General features: G+C 44.7%; 1 protein-coding gene and 1 long non-coding RNA gene across 3 annotated transcripts in view; both read right to left on the bottom strand.

The window, feature by feature from the left end:
* Positions 1-570: 570 nt before the first annotated feature.
* LOC131383162 (nuclear pore complex-interacting protein family member A2-like) overlaps positions 571-21,805 on the bottom strand; it is a 22,268-nt gene continuing 1,033 nt past the window's right edge. The window contains exons 2-9 of the mRNA XM_058437020.1: positions 18,274-18,397; positions 7,945-8,072; positions 5,723-5,870; positions 5,419-5,557; positions 2,945-3,046; positions 1,902-1,995; positions 1,686-1,780; positions 571-630 (exon numbers count right to left, since the gene is read on the bottom strand). Of these exons, the coding sequence (XP_058293003.1) occupies positions 579-630; positions 1,686-1,780; positions 1,902-1,995; positions 2,945-3,046; positions 5,419-5,557; positions 5,723-5,870; positions 7,945-8,072; positions 18,274-18,397 (882 nt within the window). The 3' untranslated portion in view covers positions 571-578. The remainder of the gene's footprint in view (positions 631-1,685; positions 1,781-1,901; positions 1,996-2,944; positions 3,047-5,418; positions 5,558-5,722; positions 5,871-7,944; positions 8,073-18,273; positions 18,398-21,805) is intronic.
* On the bottom strand, positions 11,527-14,130 carry LOC131383086 (uncharacterized). 2 transcript variants are annotated; one of them, XR_009212833.1, is made up of 3 exons: positions 13,714-14,130; positions 11,994-12,091; positions 11,527-11,562 (listed from the first exon to the last, which is right to left on the bottom strand). It is a non-coding gene; the product is annotated as an uncharacterized LOC131383086 (long non-coding RNA). The 2 variants fall into 2 exon arrangements; XR_009212832.1 differs by lacking the exon at positions 11,527-11,562 and adding an exon at positions 11,572-11,619.

The raw sequence follows: 21,805 nt of genomic DNA, 5'->3' as shown, positions 1-21,805 counted from the left end.
TTAACAACAGAGATGGGACTGTGATGAATTATGGAATTGACTTTGCCAAAGAACATTCAAAATTGCACAAAGCTCATATTAATGTTGGATCAATGAGTTTTCACTTCTGGGATTACAGCAGATATTCTAAAGGTTAATCACTTACCCTATAGCAGAAAAGAAAATCACAACAACAACAACAAAAAGAAACCCCACATATTTTGGAAAGGGGATCCCACACCATCTTGAGTAAAAGGGATTGGTCAGGGTCTACTGGGCCATAAGACCTACCGCAGTGGAGTTCAATGGCATGCTCTCATGTTATTTCTGGAAACAGAACAGTGACAGCCCTGCAGCCCTTGGCCCTTAAGCATTTATGGCTTCTGGAGGTGCCACGAAAGATGACCAGCTGGAAATGGAGAAGCCTGAAAGCTCATGGCGAAGACTTTGCTTTCAAAAAAGTCCAGACAGAAAAGGCACCACAGAACCCAGAGAGCAGAGGACGGGCCAGGAGAGGGCGCTGTAGGAAAAGACAAAAGTGTCCTGAACTAGACAGAGGGAAAATGACCCCAGCATTTACCTTTGTCTTCTCTGTGTTTTCAGGTGGGACAGAGCGGCTGTTCCTTATGGGAACCGAATGAGGTCCTGAATCTGCTGAGGGCCAGAGAAGGGAATGAGCCTTAATCGGGCTTGCATGTTCTGTGCTGAATGAGAAACCCTCCACACCTTCCACTGCCACCTCACTCTCTTTGCCACCCTCTGGGCCTCATCCTTGAGGAAGACACCACAGAGCCCTCGTCCAAGGGTTTTCTTAATTCTCCACTGACTGTGGACAGGCCGGGCTCTAAGCAGCTGGAAATGAGCTCTAAATCAAAAGTTCACTGTACATATCAGAGGAAATCACTCATCATGTGAGCATAGACTCAAAATTAAAATAGGAATAGCCATGGATGGGAAGAATACCAATAAACCCTGGACAGAAACAGCACTCTCTCCTTTTCTTCAATCATAGGGGCATTCAAAATTCTGTGGATTTATAGTTAATCTAACCTCCATATCTGACCAGGTATTAGCAATATTTATGAACAGAAATGGACATAAAGAGACTCACAGTCATGAGAAAAGGTAACAGCTACAGAAATTAACTGGAAAGTTTTAGGGTTACACTTCAAATGTTAGAGGAGTAAGATGACATAGAAATTTAATTTACTAATGAAGTTTTATAGTTTACAATAAACAATTTAAACAAACAAAAACAATGAAGGAAGCTCCAAAAAGTGTAAATAAATGCTTCTTTAAGAAAAGAAGAAATATTGATCCATGAAGGCATAGCCAGAAAATTTCTGCTCCCATCAGCACATACGGCTCCCATTCTAAAATGTTATTGGTGTTACTTTTTAAAAATGAAAATAAATAAATAAATAAAGCCTTCCCACTGACTCAAAGTTGGAAAGGGAGCCAGCCCATTTCCCTTCTAGGCTCATCTCCTCAGTTGAAAGTAACCAAGACGTCAGGGTGGAACGATGTCCACAGTCAGTGGAGGGGCCTGAGCTCCACCATTCACAGGGGACCAGCCAAGAGCCATTCAGCTGTGGCACCTGAGAAAAACAGGGTCCTGCCACTTAAGCCCTCACCCTGAAAGGAGAAGCAGGGTGTGTGGATTGTGGAGCAGAAGTTAAGCGCTTGCTTTCACAGCGAGCTCCTACCTCTCCAGAAAGGGTTCTCTAGCCCCAGCCATCCCTGGGCGGCCTCCTGACTCATGTGTCTCTCCGGCACTCCCTGCTTTTCCATCATTTCCCATCTTGAAGACAGAGAAAGAATTGACCTGAAGAAGAATTAAAACACCATGTTCTTTACTAGACACTCAGAGCTTCATCTAAAAACAAAAACATCCTTAAAATTTGTCCATCACAATCACCTACCTGTGCTGCTTGCAGGCAGCCTTCCTCTCTGCTGTCTCCCTCTGCAAGGCTTGAGCACAGGACTGTGGGGAGAAAAATACATCCATGTCCTGACTTGGCAGACTAGGCCCAAAAGCAAGGAGGGGGGAAAAAAAAACTTATCCAATTGCGGAGGGCCTTTCTTGCAGCAGAAGGGGCGATCTGAAAAAGTCAACACATGAGAAAGTGTATGTTGAGAGATTCTAGGGGCAGTGGCATCATCTTGATGAGCGCTTAAGGATCCTGCAACTGCAGGAAGGAAGGCTCCTTACCTCCCATCTGTAGGAGTCCTCTACCTACTGCCGCAGCTCTTGTCTGTTTTGAATCATTTTTCTATGGTTTAGAATCACTTTCATCAGACAAAGCATCATCTTTAGTATGATTTTAAATAATCTGCCATGTTTCTGTTGTCCTCACAACCGTACCCTTACACAATCTATCTATACATAGAAAATGTATTTCACATGGCTATAAAAGTACAGTAGGATCAAAACTGTTGCTGTAATGCTTCCTCCTCTTTTACTTAATGCCTGCTGGGTTCTGAGTTGACAATTTCCTTACCCATTATCAGTATGTCCATAATTCATGCTTCATTGGGCATCTTTTATCATAAAGCTCTATTCTTCTGGAACTAATATCCTTGCCATATTTCACAGGGCAGAAACAGCTGAGCTTATAAACAGGCACAGTCCTTTTGAAGGATGGGTTGAGCCTACAACAGCACACTTTCCTAAGGATGATGACAACTCACACCACCCCTAGAACGGCTGGTATGAACCGAGTTTCCACACAGTCTGGCTGGCATTGCAGTCAGGAGATGTTTAGCTACTTCACATGTTTTGAACACTAGTAAATCTTAAGGTACTTGTGTTCTCTTGTGTGAATTCTCTCTCTCTCTCTAGGTATCTCTTCTGACCATTTGTTTCCATTTCTGTGTTGACTGGGTCTAAACATTGTATAAAGATTTAAAACAAAACACTCCAGCAGGGCTTTCCCAAGAGGCTGGTGTCGGTTTCTGAACCCACCTGCAGATGGGTATTTTTTCTAGAGCCAATTTCATGGTTTCTTCCACCTCTGACAGCCGCCTCTCCTTTTCTGCTCGCTCACGTTCTTTCATTCTCAGCTTCCTGAGTCGAGAAGGGAGAGAAATGCGTGCACATGATCCACTGGCCCATGTAGGATTCCTTCCAGCATCTGAAGGTCGTGATTCAAAGGTCCCCTGACAACCTTCCCATAAATGAACCAACTGATCCTCACAGCTGGAGGGAGAATTAACACCTTCCATGGAGAGACAAAGAAAAAGCACACTCTGGCCTGCTGGCAAGTCACCTGTCGTTTCCAGCTCATCTTCATCACTCTGTATTCCTACTCTTTAGTAAATATGAACTATTAAAAGCTTCTATGAGATGCTCTATGTGTGCTTCTGGGGTCAGTCTTGCGCCGGACACAGCAAAAGCTCATTTTAGTTCAGTGTGGAAAACCAGACCTCACCAGCTCATCACAACTAAACCCATAAGGACGGAGCAGGGGATCACTCCTCATCTGACTCCTCCCACAGGGGGACCTGATTCTCCATCAGAGGCTGATGCCAGAACACAGACAATCAGCCTCAGAGAGATCTTTCCAGGACATGCTGTCATTATCCCTGCGGTTCACAACTGCGCATGTCCATGATTCAGGACTGGAACTCTTCTCATCGACTTTAAAGATCCTGGTTGAGAGGAAAGGCCAATCTGAGTGCTGGGTGCATCTACTGAATTGGAAATGATCGAATGGCTCTTTAGTCAGGGTGTTATGTCCTGAAAATAGGTGACAACTGCAAACCATCCTCTGGTGTCGAGTGACTTTAACAAAGTTTGTTTCACAGAGACTGAGGGCAGAAAAAGGAAATGGCCTGAAAAGGTGGGTTTGCTGTGTTGCCCTCACACTACTTGATTCATGGTTCTGATTCTAAAAATCTCACTAGATACTAGATTTCATATGAAAGACGTGTAAAATGCCAAGAACTCTAGGAAACGGGGGCAAAAACACTTCAAAGAGAAAGTTCATGCACTTGTTTCTGACCACCCAGGGCACCCTTCAGCACAAGCTGTCTGGAGTGGCCTGAAGCAAGGAGTGTCTTGTGAGGTGCAGAGGATGCAATGGGAGCAGGGTCCTGTCCCCACCCTAAAGAAGCTCACAGTTTAATGCAAATGAGAAACCAGTGAGGACATCACTACTCCTGCTGTGCACTTGGGAACTAGAAACACAAAACCTGAATCTGGAGGGAAGCTAAGGAAGCATTCTGCTCTGGAGTAGACATGAGTGCATGTGAAGCTTCTGATCTCCCATGACAGCAATGGGGACATGGGGCAGAATCTAAAACCCATGACTGAAAGCATCAAATTGCTAACATGGCAGTAAAGAGACATGAGGCCAAGATGGAGAAGAAGGAAACCCAGGACGAAGGTCAGCCTAACATATGGGGCTCATTCCCCTGAGTTTCATCACTGAATTGCAGAAGGGACTAACTGAGATGCAAAGAAGCAGAGCAGCTTTTGCACCATGTGGAGGATTAGATGGAAAACAAGTAGACTGAGGGTCTGCTAGTGAAGGTGACCCCTACTGAGGTCTGCTGGTTTTGGTTGGGACCCAGAAGAGTCACATGCCAGGAATAGAGGTGGACAGGAAATACCCTGACTTTCGTAGGGACTGAACCTCACTGATAACCTCAATTGCTGATGGTATGGAGGGTGTCTAGGTGTGCTAGGACCCCTGCCCATTCCCCAGAAACAGACTCCCATCTTTTCTTTTCTGCAGTGAGGTAACATGCTAGTAGGCCTCAATTCATTGCTATATATTTTTTAACCAGTGTCTGACATTTAGCAAAAAAGACTAGTCATGTGGCAGGAAAAATACAATGTCATGTGATCAAAAGCTAAAAGACTGTGACAATGAATCTAGAGGTGACGCAAGCATTGAATTTTTTTTTTTTTTTTTCTGAGACGGAGTCTTGCTCTGTCACCCAGGCTAGAGTGCAGTGGCGTGATCTCAGCTCACTGCAAGCTCCGCCTCCCAGGCCCATGCCATTCTCTTGCCTCAACCTCCCGAGTAGCTGGGACTACAGGCTCTGCCACCATGCCCGGCTAATTTTTTGTATTTTTAGTAGAGACGGGTTTCACCGTATTAGCCAGGATGGTCTCGATCTCCTGACCTCGTGATCTGCCCACCTGGGCCTCCTAAAGTGCTGGGATTACAGGCGTGAGCCACCATGCCCAGCCAAGCATTGAATTTAACAATGCCAGTACCTGGACCTGCTCTTCCCTCTAAAACATTACAATCAAGTATGTAGGAAGGGAAAGGAAACACAAAGATTAATCAAGCAGGAAGGACAAGCTCAGTTTTGCACCCACTGAATTTGCCACAAATGTTGTGGAAAATATTCTCAGGGACATTGCAGTTGTCTACTTTGGTTGGCACATGGTTCATACAACAGTATTTGTGTCAGTGAACATCTTACTCTTCCTCGGCAGTCTTTCTTTGCCCAGAGATTTTGCGATGACTGTTGACCTTCATCGCCACCTTTTGGATTTCAGCTTGCACTTTAGCTTCTGTAGATCTCCATGATGTAGAGAAGTCTTTTAGGTCCATTTTAATTTCTGGAAATGATAAAATCCTTCTATTTGAGTGCATACAAGTGGACCTGAGCCCTTGGTTAGCGTGTAGAGAGGAGAAGGGGAGAAACCTGACGGCCAGAAGCTGTTCTTTCCTTTAACAGGGCAAACTCATTTCCACCCTATGGGGACTCTGACAGATAGCATAACTTTCCTGGGTACCGCTGTTGGACTTCCAGGCTTTCCCCTGTAAATCCGTGGATCTGTCATTTATATTTCGTGACTTTAAAACAGACTTGAGAAAAGACATCTGGGAAACTAATTGAACAATGATGTGAATATACTTCACACAACTGAACTGTACATTTCAACAAGGTTAAGATGGTAATTATTACGTTATACACATTTTACCACAGGTTAAAATGTTTCACAGGTTGAAAAGAAAGCAACTACCATCAGTTCTCTGAGTTCAAGCATGTGTAACATTTCACCCCCTGCTCCTTCCTGATCTTCTGCGGAGCATCTTTTTTCTGTCCACGCTCTACGCAGAGCCCACTTTCCCTTCCCTGACACCAGCTTCACTGAGGCTGGTTGGAAGCTAACAAAAAACATTCTCAGTAATGACTGAATTCCCACAAAGAATTCCATATAGACAGCGTATGAGTTGAATCTTCTAAGACATGAAATATTTGTTCTCTTCTTGGCTAATATGCAATGCAAATCCTGTTGCAGATGTGCGTCATATACCTCTGAAATTCCTGATGTATTCAATGAAATAACATCTTTAAAGTTCTTTATAGAATGTTTTTCTTCTGATTTCTTCACATAGGATAGAAGAAAAAGAACATGCACTAGGAGTTTGATAGAAGCAATGGGTGATCTAAAAAGATGAAAGAGCAACCACATGCGCCCCACAGCTACTGCTAGATTTTATGGGGAAAGCAGCTGGCCCAGTTTGCAGCTAGGAGAAATGTGAAACACGTGAAGAAATGAGAAGCAAAGAAACACCGTGAGGCATGAAGGTTTCGTGGCACCCATGATGCCCTAGCTTGTGAGATAATGGGATAGAGGAGTAGACAACAAGGAGAAAGATGAGAAGGTGCAAAGTGGTTCAAGTCAAACAGCTCAACTGAACTTTTCTTAATGGAATATTTTAAAAGTTGTACATTAAAAAACTTCCCCCAGTTCACATCAAAAATTCTCTCTTCAGGACTAAGTTGGGTAGAGACTGTTCAATGTGCCTAAATATCTTCAGAACTCATATATTTTCTGTTTTTTATGTATCTTGAAGGGCAGTGCCAAATGATGTGTAATTACCTAGGTTGTGAAAATAAAACATACTCCCTCTTCCCCTGAGGATAAAAAAGCATTGTGGTATTAGCACTTTTTTCTTGGATCATTGTTCAGAAGATGTTTAAGCCCCTAGATACCCAAACTTTTACTGTCATGAACAGCAAGAGAAAACGTAGAGCTCGATTTACTCAATGGACAAAAATGCTCAAAAGCCAAATTATGGCACAATTTAGCAGCCACATTCTTACCCAGTACAGACTTTTGACATACTGATCCCTCTCCAGTGGCAACCGAGAACACGTACTTTGAATGTTGCCATTCGAAATGACCACTCATTACCCCACCCAGACACACTTTTCATTGATTCTTCGGAGGGCAGTTCCAAGAGATTCTCTGGGGCTTTCTCTGCATCATGAGACACAGTGCAGTTCTGCCCTTCACCTTCCTGCAGTTTGTCGCCTCTTCCTCACGATCTCAGAGGAACTTTGTCTCAGGCCAACTGTTTGTTCCTTGGGCTCTTTCATTTCCCCTAAAAATCATTTGCTGCCCTGCCTACATCTCCATCTCCCTTTTCCCTGAGAAGAGGGTGCTCGTTAAGCATCAGTCATCTGGCCCGTCTTGCAGTCTCGTTTTTTGGCTGGCTCCCATGTTTATGCCTGTTAATGAGGTTCTATATTTTCCTTCTCCTTTTAAGCTGTCTGTTGTTAGTACATTTCTGCAGTGAACCTGTAGAGAGTGGAAGCTTTCCTTCCACCCATACAATAGAACTATAAAGCAGAAAAGTTTAGAAAGAATTTCTTATTTAAGTGCTGAAACTTTATACTTCAGTTTTTGATAAAGAGCAGGGGGTTAAAAAAAAAACGTATATTTGACCGAAAGCTCTGTTAACAGTCTATTAAACAAACACAAACCTATTTAATTTTTTAAATAAATAGGTTTAATTAAAAATTTAAAAAATTTTTAAAAATCTGCCATAATTTAAATGGCAGATTTTTCATAATTCTTATGCTAATAAATCATTTTCCTGATTTTTAAAATAAAACCCAATATTCATAATGAAGTCCAGAACCACAAATTGTTTTAAATAATTTCTTATTTATGATTACAAGTCCACCTCTAGGGGAAGTTAGTATACTCACACTGAGGCTAGTTTTCCAGAAGAAAATGGCAAGTGTAGAAATTCCCAGGGATGCAACAATAATAATAAGCATCCAAGGAATTCCAGAAAAGTCAGGCCCAGGATGAAAATGCTCAGGCAGAAAATTGACGATATAGCATAATAATAGTTGACATAATGAGAAGGCTCAATGACATTTACAATATGTCAGTTACAAAGAATCATCCTTAGAAACCCTTACTCTCCTCCAAGAAGTAACCACACCCCTCAGCTATCCCCAGGCGATTCCACTGCTTCAGGAAAAGTTGGAAGTTTCCAGTCTCATGTTTCTTGCATGGATGGTAGTGTATTTAGGCATGCAAATGTGGGTTTTCTTTTTTCTTGGTCTGAAGCAGGAATGTCCAATCTTTTGGCTTCCCTGGGCTATATTAGAAGAAGGAGAATTGTCTTGTGCCACACATAAAATACACTAACGATAGCTGATGAGAAAAAAAAAATCACAAAGAAATCTCAGAATGTTTTAAGAAAGTTTACAAATTTGTGTTGGGCTGTCCTGGGTTGAATACACTCTGTCACCCATGGGTTGGACAAACTAGGTATAAAGTAATTATCTTTAAAGTCATTTACTTATTTTTTAAATTGAAATATAACATTGAATGTATTTATCATGTATCACATGATAAAGGAATCTCTCTGGATCCCACTTCTCTCTTGAATTACATGAATCTTTGCCATTTAAAGAATATAAGTAAAAAAAATACAATTAAGAGATGACTTCATTCAGAAATAAGTATCAAATTTTAGTGCCTAAAAATAACCAAGGTGGAGGGTGGGTGCGGTGGCTCATGCCTGTAATCTCAGCACTTTGGGAGGCTGAGGTGGGTGGATTACCTGAGGTCAAGAGTTTGTGACCAGCCTGGTCAACGTGGAGAAACCCCATCTCTACTAAAACATACAAAAATTCTCTGGGTATGGTGGCAGGTGCCTGTAATCCCAGCTAATTGGGAGGCTGAGGAGGCTGAGGCAGAAGAATCGCTTGAACCCAGGAGGCACAGGTTGTCGTGAGCCAAGACCTCTCGGCTGCACTCCAGCCTGGGCAACAAGAGGAAACTCTGTCTTCAAACAATACATAAATAAATATTTAGAAATTTGTGTTACATTATTTGTAATATATAAAAAAATATGTCCACACTGTGTGATGGAAGAATGAGAAAAATATAAGAAAAAAATCTTAAAGTTATAGATGAAAATATGACATAAAGATATGTTTACATCTATGCAAAACTGAGAGTGGACAGCTTCTATAATAATAATACCTGGGTTATATTCCAACAAAAATAATCACAGACGGTTGTTTAGCCCAAGTTTCTAAAATCAGTGTTCACTTTGCTGCTGACACAGCGCACGTCATGTCAGATTTTCAAAGCCAAAAAGAATTTGCATAACAAAGTCTTTTTGGAATTATGATTAAAACTGTGAGAATTGAATTTAGTTAAAAATACAACACTGGCCGGGCGCAGTAGCTCATGCCTGTAATCCCAGCACTTTGGGAGGCTGAGGCGGGAGGATCACAAGGTCAATAGATGGAGACCATCCTGGCCAACATGGTGAAACCCCGTCTGTACTAAAAATACAAAAATTAGCTGAGCATGGTGGCACATGCCTGTAGTCCCAGCTACTAGGGAAGCTGAGGCAGGAGAATCACTTGAACCTGGGAGGCGGAAGTTGCAGTGAGCAGAGATGGCTCCACTGCACTCCAGCCTGGTGACAGAGCAAGACGCCATCCCCGCTGCCGAAAAAAAAAACCCCACCAAATAACCAGTAACAAGAGTTCACCTTCATATTTTAGAACATTGCACCTAAAGCAATCAGTAGCAACCTTGGAAATCTGCATGGAAAACAATATAAATGTTCTGGAATGTATGGCCACCACCACAAAAGGCACACATACTATTTTACAAGCACTAGATTTACAAGTATTGGCGGAGAAAATAAATTCAAAATTAATTCAGACCAATCCACACATCAAGACTCAGTTTTGTGCAAATAAAACCTCTCTAGAAAGCAGCCTTTGACCTCTGTAGCACTTTTGTCTTCAGCCTCACAGTGGAGGTGAGTACAGCCTGGGCTCCTGGGAGGGATGCACTGTCCCTGAGGAGCCTCTGTCTGAAAGGGAGTAGGAGCTCTGGGCACAATGGTTAAAGATGTGCATCAAATGCACAAGAAGGATAAAGGCCATCTTGTCATTGACCAGGAACTCATCCCCCTCTTGGGCACTCTTGTCACACCTGACAACTATCTGGTTGTAGGTTATCAGTAGTGGGCTCCTACCTAGCTTAGGTCCAATGCGGCCAGTAAAAGCTTTGGTTCTGACAGTCGATGGCCATGAGCAAGGGTGAAAGTAGAAAATGCAATGAGGAAAATGTATCCAAGTCTTCAAAGGTGAAGTAGGGAAAGAGAGTTTAACTGATCTAGGAAAATGCAGCCAGGTAAAGGGGAAACAATTCCAGCGAAGATTCTAAACACATTTCCTCCTTCATAGCCTCAGAAGAAACAATAGATTCTTTGATTGGAGGGATTCATGTGGGGTGATTCTGCCTCGATGCAGTGGTTGCTCCCCATCACTAGACTTTCCAATCCCTTCCTAAGAATCTGGGGCATGCCAGTCAGAACAAATATTCTTATCTCCATAAAGTGCCTTCTCCTAAGTGTAGTGGAGAGGTTTTATAATGTGAGGGTGAAAACTTTTGAAGTAGAAACCTGTCATTTCTTTATATTTGGACAATCATAAGCACTTTAAGACCCTTTCTGGTTTGGGTAAATCAATGATCTGCACAAGACACATTTTACAAAACAAAGGACAATACAGTCCTCATTCAAATCCTGGTCATGTCACTCCTAGTGACTCCTGCATTGCAAACATCCCAGCAGGGAGCAGCCCTTTATTCTTTCATCTGATGAGCTTCTTGGGCTCCCATACACTGATTGGACACAGACTCCCTGGAGGCAGCTCCCAAGAGCAGAAGACACGGATGACCCAGAAGTTCCTAAAAAGTCATCAAACCAGATGACATAAAACTCAAATTACATTTCACTTTTGTTTTGTTTTGTTTGAGACAAAGGTCTCACTGTCACCCAGGCTGGAGTGCAGTAGGGCGATCTTGGCCCACTGCAATCTCCACCTCCTGGGCCCAAGTGATCCTCACACCTCAGCCTCTCCACTAGCTGGGACTACAGGCACGCGCCACCAGGTCCGCCTAATTTTTTTTTTTTTTGGATTTCTGTTAGAGACGGGGTTTCTCTATGATGCTGAGGCTGGTCTCAAACTCCCAGACTCAAGCGATCTGCCCCTCTCGGTTCCCCCAAAATGCTGGGATTGCGTGGGTGAGCTGTGTAATTTCACGCCGCGTGACACAGCCCAAGGAAAAGGAAGAAACCCCGCGGGTCCAGCATCTACTCACATGGCTGGATTGATGGTTGGGAAACAGCAGGAGGAGCCAAAAGAGCAGTCACTTCACTCGCATGACGTCCTCTCAGGGTGCCCTGAGGCGGCCAGGACAGAAGTGGGTGGCTTAGGGTTGGGGGAGGGAAGGGGAAGGGGATGGGGCGGGATCGAAGTTGGGGAGGGGGAGGGGGGAGGCTGGAGGGGAGGGAAGGGGAGGGAAGAGGAAAGGAGGGAAGGAGGGCTGTTGGGCACCTGGAGGAGGAGGAGGAGAAAGGCGTCTGGGAAAGGATCCGCTTCAAACTAAATCCTCGAGCATTGGTGGGAGGCTCAGCTACAGGTCAGGGCGAAAGTGGATCAGCAGAGCAGCAGGAGGCGCGGGGCAGAAGAGCAGGAGGCTCAGGAGCAGCTGGAGGGAGACTCTCGTTTCCGCCAACCCTTCTCCTGTCTGGGCGCTGCCTAAGCAACCCTGGGGCTTTATATTCCCTCTCCACCAATCCCTGGCCTTGGTACGCGGTGCCTCACAGTGGACATTTCACGCGTCGGCGTGTTCTTCCAACGCCCCCTCCCCCACCTGAGCCCCCCAAGCGCCATCCTAAGGACAGGTCCTCTCTGGAACATTTGCAGACCTTCTGATTTCTGGTCTTCCCCAACCCAGCTTCCTGTCCCTGCTTCTGGGCCGCTCCTTCCTTCTTGAGCTCTCAGGGTTCCTCGTGGTCAATCCTGGCTGCAAAACATGAAAAACAAATGATGGCAGGAAGCCAGGAAGAACCTCATAGATAAGCAGAGTGGGAGGCTCCACAGCCCCCTCTCAACAATTCATATACTAAGCAACAAAACACCAGTAGGATGTAGAAGGTCCAAATACTAAACCATTTCCATCACATCCATGTAGCCATGCGTCCATCATCCTTGTATATTGGGAATAGATGGAGATACATTGATTTTAAGCACACATGGTACATTTAAATTTTAAGCAAACGTGGTACATTTACAAAAATTAACCCTACTTATTTTGTTCATCAAGCAAATCTCAATCATTTCAGAGAAATCAAATCACGTAGCGTGTTTCTGATCATATAATTATGCTAGAAGTCAATGATAAAAAGCTAACCACAAATTCTCATATGTTTGGAAATTCAAAGTGCCCTTATAAGTAAGATACAAACATAAGAAATGATCCAAAATGAAACAAGACTGACTTTGCACTCAGTGATAAGATCAAAATATGGCAATAAAATGTCTCCACCTGGCCTGGGAATTCCACTTTGGGGCACAAGGTTGTGCGGTCTTAAATCATCCCTAATCCACCTAGACATTTTAACATCTGAAACGGGGTAACGATGTCACTTATCTATGTCATCTTACTGCCTGTGAGCATGGACTTTAAATTTTGAACCCTAATGAGGGAAAGAAAACCAAGTTGACTCTCATGATTGACCTCCCAGGGATGTCCAAGGAATCTGTGTATTTCAAGAGACAAAATTCATCAGCTTCTCTCCTGGAGGATTTGGCCACAATATCCAGAGGGCTTGGCAGCACCAGGAGTGATGGATGGGGAGTGTCAAGCAGGTGGGCAGGACCCAGGGGCCTGGTGACCAGGAGAGACACCCCAACTGGCCCTCAGCTTTCCTGGCCTTGTCCTCAGCTAAGCTTCCCAAAGGCCTTCTTCTGCCTGATCACACAGAGTGTGCCCAAACTCACTCAGGCCTCTGGCAGCCTAAAACCACTGGTTTAAATCCCTTCACCATTTATGATGACACAAGGTTATTGTAAACAGGAAATATTCTATCACTGTTGTAAATGGAAAGCCAACGCCTTTACCATAAATAAACAGAAACCCTAAGAAACAAGCAAAACAAAACAAAAACAGGGACAACAAAACAATGGAATTAATTTTTATTTGTGTGCTGTCACCTGCATAAAGAGCCCCAGATTTGGGTTGTCTTAGTTGTAAAAGGAAAGACCAAGTAGGGGGAGTTGAGGTCAGATTAGCCCAAAAGTGAATGGGAGACCCGTGATGTCCATGAAGTGTTGTGGGGTCACCTTGATTATAGCCCAAGCAGAGAGAGGGAAAGGAAGGAGAAGCGAACAGAGTTTGGGCCCTCGGACAAGGAGAAGTCATTCACGTAACCAGGAAACACCTCCCCAAAGCCAGAGTCAACCTCCCTTGCAGGCGGGCCCCTCATGGTCCCTTGGAGGCTTGGCCAGGAGCCCTCGGCAGGACGAGGCACCTTGGGTGACCAGCTGTGCAACCCTGGGCTGGATTCCTTCTGTACAACTGGAGTGCTAATGGCTGTGTGCAAAGACTATCAGAAGACAGCAGGAAGCAGTTGAGCAGCTGTGTACCTGAGCATTGTAACTTCCCAGGGGCATCTTTCTTCCCAGAACTGGCACCTTGGGAGGTCCCTGGCCACTAAAGGCAGTGATGATGATAACAGCAGCCCCTCTTGTTACCACTGTGCTAAGCATAGCACTTTGCAGGCATCATCTCCTGAGATCCTGAAGTACCATCACTGTCCTCTTCCACAGATGGGAACCTAGGTTCAGAGTGATTGTAGGAGGGGGTGTATCCAGGCAGAGAAACAGATCTGGGGGAACTTGATTCTCGGAGGGGACATTAGGAGAAGGGGAAGCTGGGTCTGGAGACTCCCCAGGAAGATGGGACCACAGAGATGCTTTGCCCAGGACCCAGCGTTGCCCTGGTCAGCCCTGCTCAGATGAGGTCCAACCAGGTGGCTGTGTTCCCAGCCCAGCAGCTCCACCTGTGAGTGAGGGTGGGTCATTGCTGTGATGATGGGGATGTATCATAGAATGTTCCTCATAGCATTATTGTGACGCAGAGATTGTCAGCCCACTCATGCACAGGGCGTGGTCCTGCGGGCACATCTGTCTTTCTTTCTTGACCTCCAGATCTACTAAGCACCATGCAACACCCCCACCCTAAGCATACTCAGACAGGGTCCTGGGCCCAACCTTGTGCTCCTGTTCCCAGAGTCACCCAACCCTGGCCTCTCTCTGGCATCTCCGGGCCCAGGCACAGCCCTTCTATAGGCCCTGGAAGGGGCACTTCCCCAGCCCTGGGTTTGAAACCTGGAAAATACCTTCTTCCAAGAGAGCTCAGGAGGGCCAAGTCATGCCTGGGTCTGTTCTCTCCGCTGGTCCCAGGAGTGCCCTCTGGAGTGCCGCCTCTGGTTGTACTGTGGGCTGGGGTCTGGGAGTGTGTGCATGTTTGGGTGTGTAAATCTGCATGTATGCATCTGTGCATCTGAGTGTCTGTGTCTGTGATTATGTCTCTGTGTAGCTGTCTCTGGGTGGCTCTGTGTTTTTCTCTATCTTTGTATGCATTTGGGTGTCCTTTCTTCCTGAATGTGTGTTGGTTGTGCAAATCTGTGTTTGTGTTTCTGATTGTGTAACGTGTGTGTCTCTGGCATGTGTGCCCCCTGTGGGAGTGTCTGTGTACACCTGGCTTCTGTATCTTTGTGTATGTGTTGAGGTGTGTGCATGTGAATTTGCTTCTCCTTTGGGTGTCCCTAATTGTGTTTGTATTTGTGTGTTTATGTTTCGTGTAGTGTCTGTGTTCTATGTCTGACTCTGCCTATAGGTCTGTGCCAGTGTGTGAATGTGTGTGCAAGTGCATGCGCACGTGGGTGTCCATTGTGTGTAGAGTCAGCCCTGTGGGGCTCTGTCTCATGGTCTTGTGTGTGTATCTCTGTTCCCCTGGTGTGTGTGTGTGCCTGTCCCTGGGCCATACTCCTGAGTGCCCAGGTGAAGCTGGGGTGGTTCTGTGCCTCTGTGTCTCTGTGCCTGTGGTATCTATTTATCTCCCTGTGAGTTTCTGGGTTTGTGCACCTCAGAAGTTGGCAGTCACAGAGGCCTCTCCAATGCTGACCTCCAGGGGTGGGTGAGAAGGGGACAGTATGTGCTTCTCTCATCCCCAGGCTGGGCCTTTTCTGCCCCTGCTTTTCTGAGCTTCTGGTGGTCCCTCTTAGGCCCCAAGGAGGGATGGCATGAAGGGTCAGGTCACAGGACTCCAGGCCAGGGGTGTGGGGAGGACTCTGGGTCGCCAGAGAGAGTTATATTGAAAGAAGGAAGATTGTCTGTGGTGGGGGGATTCTGGGCTGGAGGGAGCCTGGGTTCTGGGAGGGTGAATGAGTGGGGTCCTCTAGGAAGGGCTCAGGGACAGAGCTCCTGTGTCGCTCGGAAGATCTGATGTGTAGGTGCCTACAGGGGATAGCTAGGGGCAGGGCTCCTAGGCCCCAGGCAGGGCTAGAGGAGTACTGGGTGCCCAGAGGCTGGGGCCCTCACACATGCCAGGTTTAGGCTGGGGCACATGTGCACATGGGTATTATTGGGGGACACAAAGGACCATTGGGTGGGGGAGGCAGAGGTGGTCTGGCATGCAAATATAGTCCCCAAGCCAAGGCTGACCACCCAGGACATCTGCCCTGCCCTGGCCTTCCTGGGGCCTCACTCCAGGGCACAGGCAGGTGCCTGGAGCCACATGGGGCACACCTCCTGGACCCCTGTGTCCTGGCCATTGAAGGATGCTTAGGGCTACCCTGAGAAACTGGTGCCAGGAGGCAGAATCTGGTCCCAAGATATTTCAGGTTGTGGATTAGGGAGAACTACAGAGCGAGGGCATTTAACATAGGTTCATTCCCAGAATAAATGCTCCACACAGGGTATTGTCGAAATTAGTATTTTATTACCTGGAATTCCAATCTGTGTACTCACCTGGGAAATTCTAAAGACACAGAGAGGACTTGGAGGAAGCAGAGTAACTGAATGTAACTTAAAAGAACAAAAACAGTCCGGGTGCGGTGGCTCACGCCTGAAATCCCAGCATTTTGGAAGGCTGAGGTGGGTGGATCACCTGAGGCCAGGAGTTCAAGACCAGCCTGGCCAACATCGTGAAACTCTATTTCTACTAAAGATACAAAAATTAGCTGGGCGTGATGGTGGGCACCTGTAGTCCCAGCTACTCAGGAGGCTGAGATGGGAGAAGGGCTTGAACCCGGGAGGTGGAGGTTGCAGTGAGCCAGGATCACGCCACTGCACTCCAACCTGGGCAACAAGAATGAAATTGTCTCAAAAAAAAAAAAAAAAAAAAAAAAAAAAAAAAAAAAAAAAAAAAAAAAAAAAAGATAAGAAAGAAAAAGAAAAAGAAAAGAAAACCATTGGAATTGTGGCACTCCTGATACTTTTCCAAATCAACCCTCTCAATGTCCCATCATCACCCCGCCCTAGTGGGGAGACTGAAGTGGCCAGGGATTGGCCCAAGGTGCACAGTGGGTTCCGAGTTCACTGCTGATTACATCTGACCAAGCTCCTTTTCCGAAGTTCACTTTGTTTAATCTTTCCAGTGATGGTTTTCGGCAGCTCCGGGATAAACTCCACCTGGTTAAGGATAAGGGAACTCCACAGTGGCTTAGTCCTGTTGTCATTTCCTACCAATTCCCTACCCTCCTCCTCTGCCCCTCCACAGTCTCCCACACAGGCTGACACCATATGGTGGCCTTAATGGAATCCACCGAGTGTGTCAGGTTCTCCCCTTGGCCCCTTGAAGGTGGATGTAGCCATGTGATGTGACTCTGGAGCTGTCAGTGGAAGTGAAGCGTGTCACCTCAAGACACAAGGGTTGGGAGCCACTGAGACTGGCCACCCTCTCGTCCATCTCTTAGAGCAGCTGACAGGTGGAGGCTGCCCCCTTATCCTGTTGGTGGATGAGGGGATGTGAAGCACAAGGCCCAGCAAAGCCATGGTGGACGTGCCACATGAGCAGGATAAGAACCTTCAGTGTTGTAAATTTCCATTGTCTGGGGCTGTCCACTGTACCTACAGTGATATCTAGCCCATCATAGCAGGCATGCACCATCTATTTCATGCTCTGTGAAGCAGACTAGCCTACCCTCAGAACATGAACTTGTTATCAGACACACATAGGTTTCAGTTTCAGCCCTGCCTCTTAATGACTGCAACCTTGGGCATTTGACTTTGTGTCTCCGAGCCTCAGTTTTGTTTTTGTAAAATGGTTTGCTATGCTATCTCAGGTGGAGGAGAGGATTTAATGAAATAAAAATCCATGTAAAGCATTGAGCCCAGGGCCTGGCACACACAGTGAGTACTCAATCAATGTTAGCCATGTAGCTTCATAATGTGTATTGACTGTCAGTACTCAGACAATGCAGCAAAGTATTACAAAGAAGGAAGTGTTAACTTGTTGGCATATGTATCTCTTTGCACTTTATTTTCAAACAGATAGGATAATGCCACGTATACTTTTTCATAGTATGCTTTTTTCTCTTAATATGTGTTGAGATATATGTTAAATATATAAAAAACTGAATCATTATTTTAAATTGCAGAGTTATATTCAATTTTATGAAAACCTTATTTCTCTATTGTTTGGCTATTTGTAGGTTGCACAAGGCATTGAATTAAAATAACCATATCAGAATGCATTGCATTTATAAAGATAAATATCATTCTATTAATTTTTGTTTGTTATATGTATGTATATATATTTTGAGTTGCAAAACAGAACATATTTCTTCCTATGAATCATGTTAGAAAAAGTTTGGAAGCTGCTGATTTGGATTTTTTTTTAAATTTTTACAGGATTATAAATAACCTTTCTAAAAATATCCTTGGGCACTTGACTGATTTTTGTCTTTAGGTTACTATGCCAGCAATGATTCCTTTTGGATTTCTGACACAAGATAGCAATTTCCATCCAAATAAGTCAACTATGCCATCCCATCCCTAAACCAAATTCCTTCTTCTGCAGAAGAAAAAGCCAGTACTGTGACTGCCTAAGCTTCCCCCCTGCACAGCCACCCTATGAGACATGGGGTGGGAGCACTGGGAGCTGTTCAGGGGCACCAGACCCCTTCCATCTGCCCTCACTCACCTTCCTTGGGGACTTGCATGAGACTGTCACTGACTTTACATGCTGCTGCAGCTCCTTGGTCAGCTGGTCCTTGTCATGGGACAGAAACTGTGGGGTCAGGACAATAAACACCTTCACCACCTGCAGAATGAGGGCAGAGGCTTATGGTGAGTGTCAATCTATTACATAGCTTAAAAAGTCAATATTGGTGGGGTGCAGTGGCTCACACCTATAATCCCAGCACTTTGGGAGGCTGAGGTGGGCAGATCACTGGAAGTCAGGAGTTCGAGACCAGCTTGGCTAACATGGTAAAACCTGATCTCTACCAAAAATACAAAAATTGACCGGGTGTGGTGGTGCACACCTGTAGTCCCAGCTACTTGGGAGGCTGAGGTGGGAGAATTGCTTGAGCCCAAGAGGCAGAGGTTGCATGAGCTGAGATCGTACCATTGCACCCCATCCTGAGCTACAAGAGTGAAACTCTGTCTCAGAAAAATAAAATAAAATGAAATAAAATAACAAGAAAATATAGAGAATTTCACCAAATACCTGGACTTTATTTTTTAAGGATTAAAAAGATATATAGAATTGAGAAAAATAACAGCAATTAAAAACCCAATAGATGGATTTATCAGCAAATTAGACAAAACAGAAGAGAGGATTAGAGAAGTGGAAGTCAGGTTAGCAGAAAACACTGAAACTGAAGGTTAGAGAGAGAGAAAAAGGGCCAGGCGCGGTGGCTCACACCTGTAATCCCAGCACTTTGGGAGGCCGAGGCGGGCAGATCACGAGGTCAGAAGATCGAGACCATCCTGGCTAACACAGTGAAACCCCATCTCTGCTAAAAATACAAAAAATTAGCCGGGCGAGATGGCGGGCGCCTATAGTCCCAGCTACTCGGGAGGCTGAGGCAGGAGAATGGCGTGAACCCCAGGGGGTGGAGCCTGCAGTGAGCTGAGATTGCGCCACTGCACTCCAGCCTGGGCAACAGCGAGACTCTGTCTCAAAAAAAAAAAAAGAGAGAGAGAGAGAAAGATGGGAAATATAGGAAAGTTAACACGAGACATGGAACATATCAGACAGGTCTAACTTGTGAGGAATTAGAGCCCCAGAACCAGGAAAGGAAGTGGAATAGTATCTCTACTTAAAGAGAAAATGGGGTTGGGTGCAGTGGCTCATGCCTGTAATCCCAGCACTTTGGGAGGCTGAGGCAGGCAGATCATTTGAGGTCAGGAGTTTGAGACCAGACTGGACCAGACTGAGACCAGTTTCTACCTCCTCCGTAACAGGAGGTAGAGAGTGCCTCTACTAAAAATACAAAAATTGTCCGGGCATGGTGGTGGGCGCCTGTAGTTACAGCTACTCTGGAGGCTGAGGCAGGAGAATTGCTTGAACCTGGGAGGTGAAGGTTGCAGTGAGCCAAGATGGCACCACTGCACTGCAGTCTGGACGACAGAGTGAGAATCTGTCTCAAAAAACATAAATAAATAGGCCTTGCACGGTGGCTCATGCCTGTAATCCCAGCACTGTGGGAGGCCAAGGCGGGTGGATCATCAGGTCAGGAGATCAAACCCTTCCTGGCTAACACGGTGAAACCCCATCTCTACAAAAAATTAGCTGGGCGTGGTGGCGGGTGCCTGTAGTCCCAGCTATTTGGGAGGCTGAGGCAGGAGAATGGCGTGAACCCAGAAGGCGATGTTTGCAGTGAGCCAAGATTGCACCACTGCACTCCAGCCTGGGTAACAGAGTGAGACCCCGTCTCAACAAAAACAACAACAACAACAACAACAACAACAAACAAACCAAAAAAAATAAATAAATAAAAATAAAAGGAAAATTTAAAAAAGAGAAAATGTTCCCCCACAAATCTCAAAACAAATAAAATACATTAATTCACAGACAGGAATCTCTACAAATCCTAAGCAGGTAAATAGAAAAAAAATTGTGATTAAATTGCTAAAAAAAAAAAAATAAAACGAAACATTCAAAAGCAGCCAGAGGAAAAAAAGGCATATTACTTTCAAAGAAACAACAGTAAGTAGGAGAAGGACTGTTCATCAGAAACTACAAAAGCCAGAAACCCATGGAATGACATTTTTCACATTGAAATGAAAAAAATCTGCCAACTTAAAATTCTACCTACTGAAATATAGTTCAAAAATAAAAGTGTGGGGTTCTAGAAAATGGCAGCAATGATGATGATGTCACTTTTAAATCTCCCCTCACCATCACATACCAACAGAGTAACTAGATAACAAAACCAAAAACTTATGGACAATACAACACAACTACATGATAAAATCCTAGCAGAAACAAAACAAGACTTCCAACAAGACTCATCAGGAAAAAAGACATAATGTCCAATTTTGAGAACAAAAAGAAGATAACAATTAAATCCTACAGATATTAAAAATAAAAGAATATTATAAACAACTTTATGTCAATAAACTTGACAGCTAGATGAAACTGACAAATTTCCTCAAAAGACACAAATTATAAAATCCAAATTATCCTACATCTGTTAAAGAAATTAAGGCAAAGAGAATCTACAGCTAAGTTATTAGAATGGATAAGAAGATTTAGGCCTGGTGCAGTGGCTCATGCCTGTAATCCCAGCATTTTTGGAGTCCGAGGTGGGAGGATTGCTTGAGCTTAGGAGTTCGAGACCAGCCTGGGCAACATGGTGAAAGACCATCTCTAATTTTTTTTTTTTTTAAAAGAATGGATAAGAATATTCAGCAAGAATGTGGGATACAAAATATAAAAATCATTCGTACTTCTAGCAGCCACAAACAGAAAAGACAAATTTTAAAAAGATACCATTTATGGTTGCAATAAAGGATACAAAATGCCTAAAAATAAATTTAACAAAAGATGTGTAAGTGGAAAAAATTATATATCTTTATGAAAGCTATTGAAGAGGCCAGGCGTGGTGGCTCCCGCCTATAATCCCAGCACTTTGGGAGGCCAAGGCGGGTGGATCACCTGAGGTCAGGAATTCGAGTCCAGCATGGCCAACTTGGGGAAGCCAAGTATCTACTAAAAATACAAAATTAGCTGGGCATGGTGGCATGTGCCTGTAATCTTAGCTACTGGGGAGGCTGAGGCAGGAGAACCTCTTAGAACCCGGGAGGCAGAGGTTGCAGTGAGCCGAGGTCATGCCATTGCACTTTAGCCTGGGCAACAGAATGAGACTGTCTCAAAAACAAAACAAAAACAAAAACAATAAGAACAAGAGAAAAACATTAAAGACGTCTTAGGCAAAAGAGACACAGGCCATATTCTAGCTTTTACTTGAAGTTCAGGAGTACATGTGCGGTTTGTTATATGGGTAAACTCTTGTCATGGGAGTTTGTTGTACAGATTATTTCATCACCCGGGTATTAAGCCCAGTACCCACTAGTTATTTTTTCTGCTCCTCTCCCTCCTCCCACCCTCCATCTTCCCACAGGCCCCAGAGTCTGTTGTTCCTGTCTATGCATCCATGTGGGCTCATTATTTGTCTCTCACTTATACATGAGAACATGCAGTATTTGGTTTTCTGTTCCT

This window comes from Hylobates moloch, unplaced genomic scaffold (genome assembly GCF_009828535.3).
Source record: "Hylobates moloch isolate HMO894 unplaced genomic scaffold, HMol_V3 SCAFFOLD_3, whole genome shotgun sequence".
NCBI lineage: Eukaryota > Metazoa > Chordata > Mammalia > Primates > Hylobatidae > Hylobates > Hylobates moloch.
This window is presented reverse-complemented; position numbering and strand designations above follow the sequence as displayed.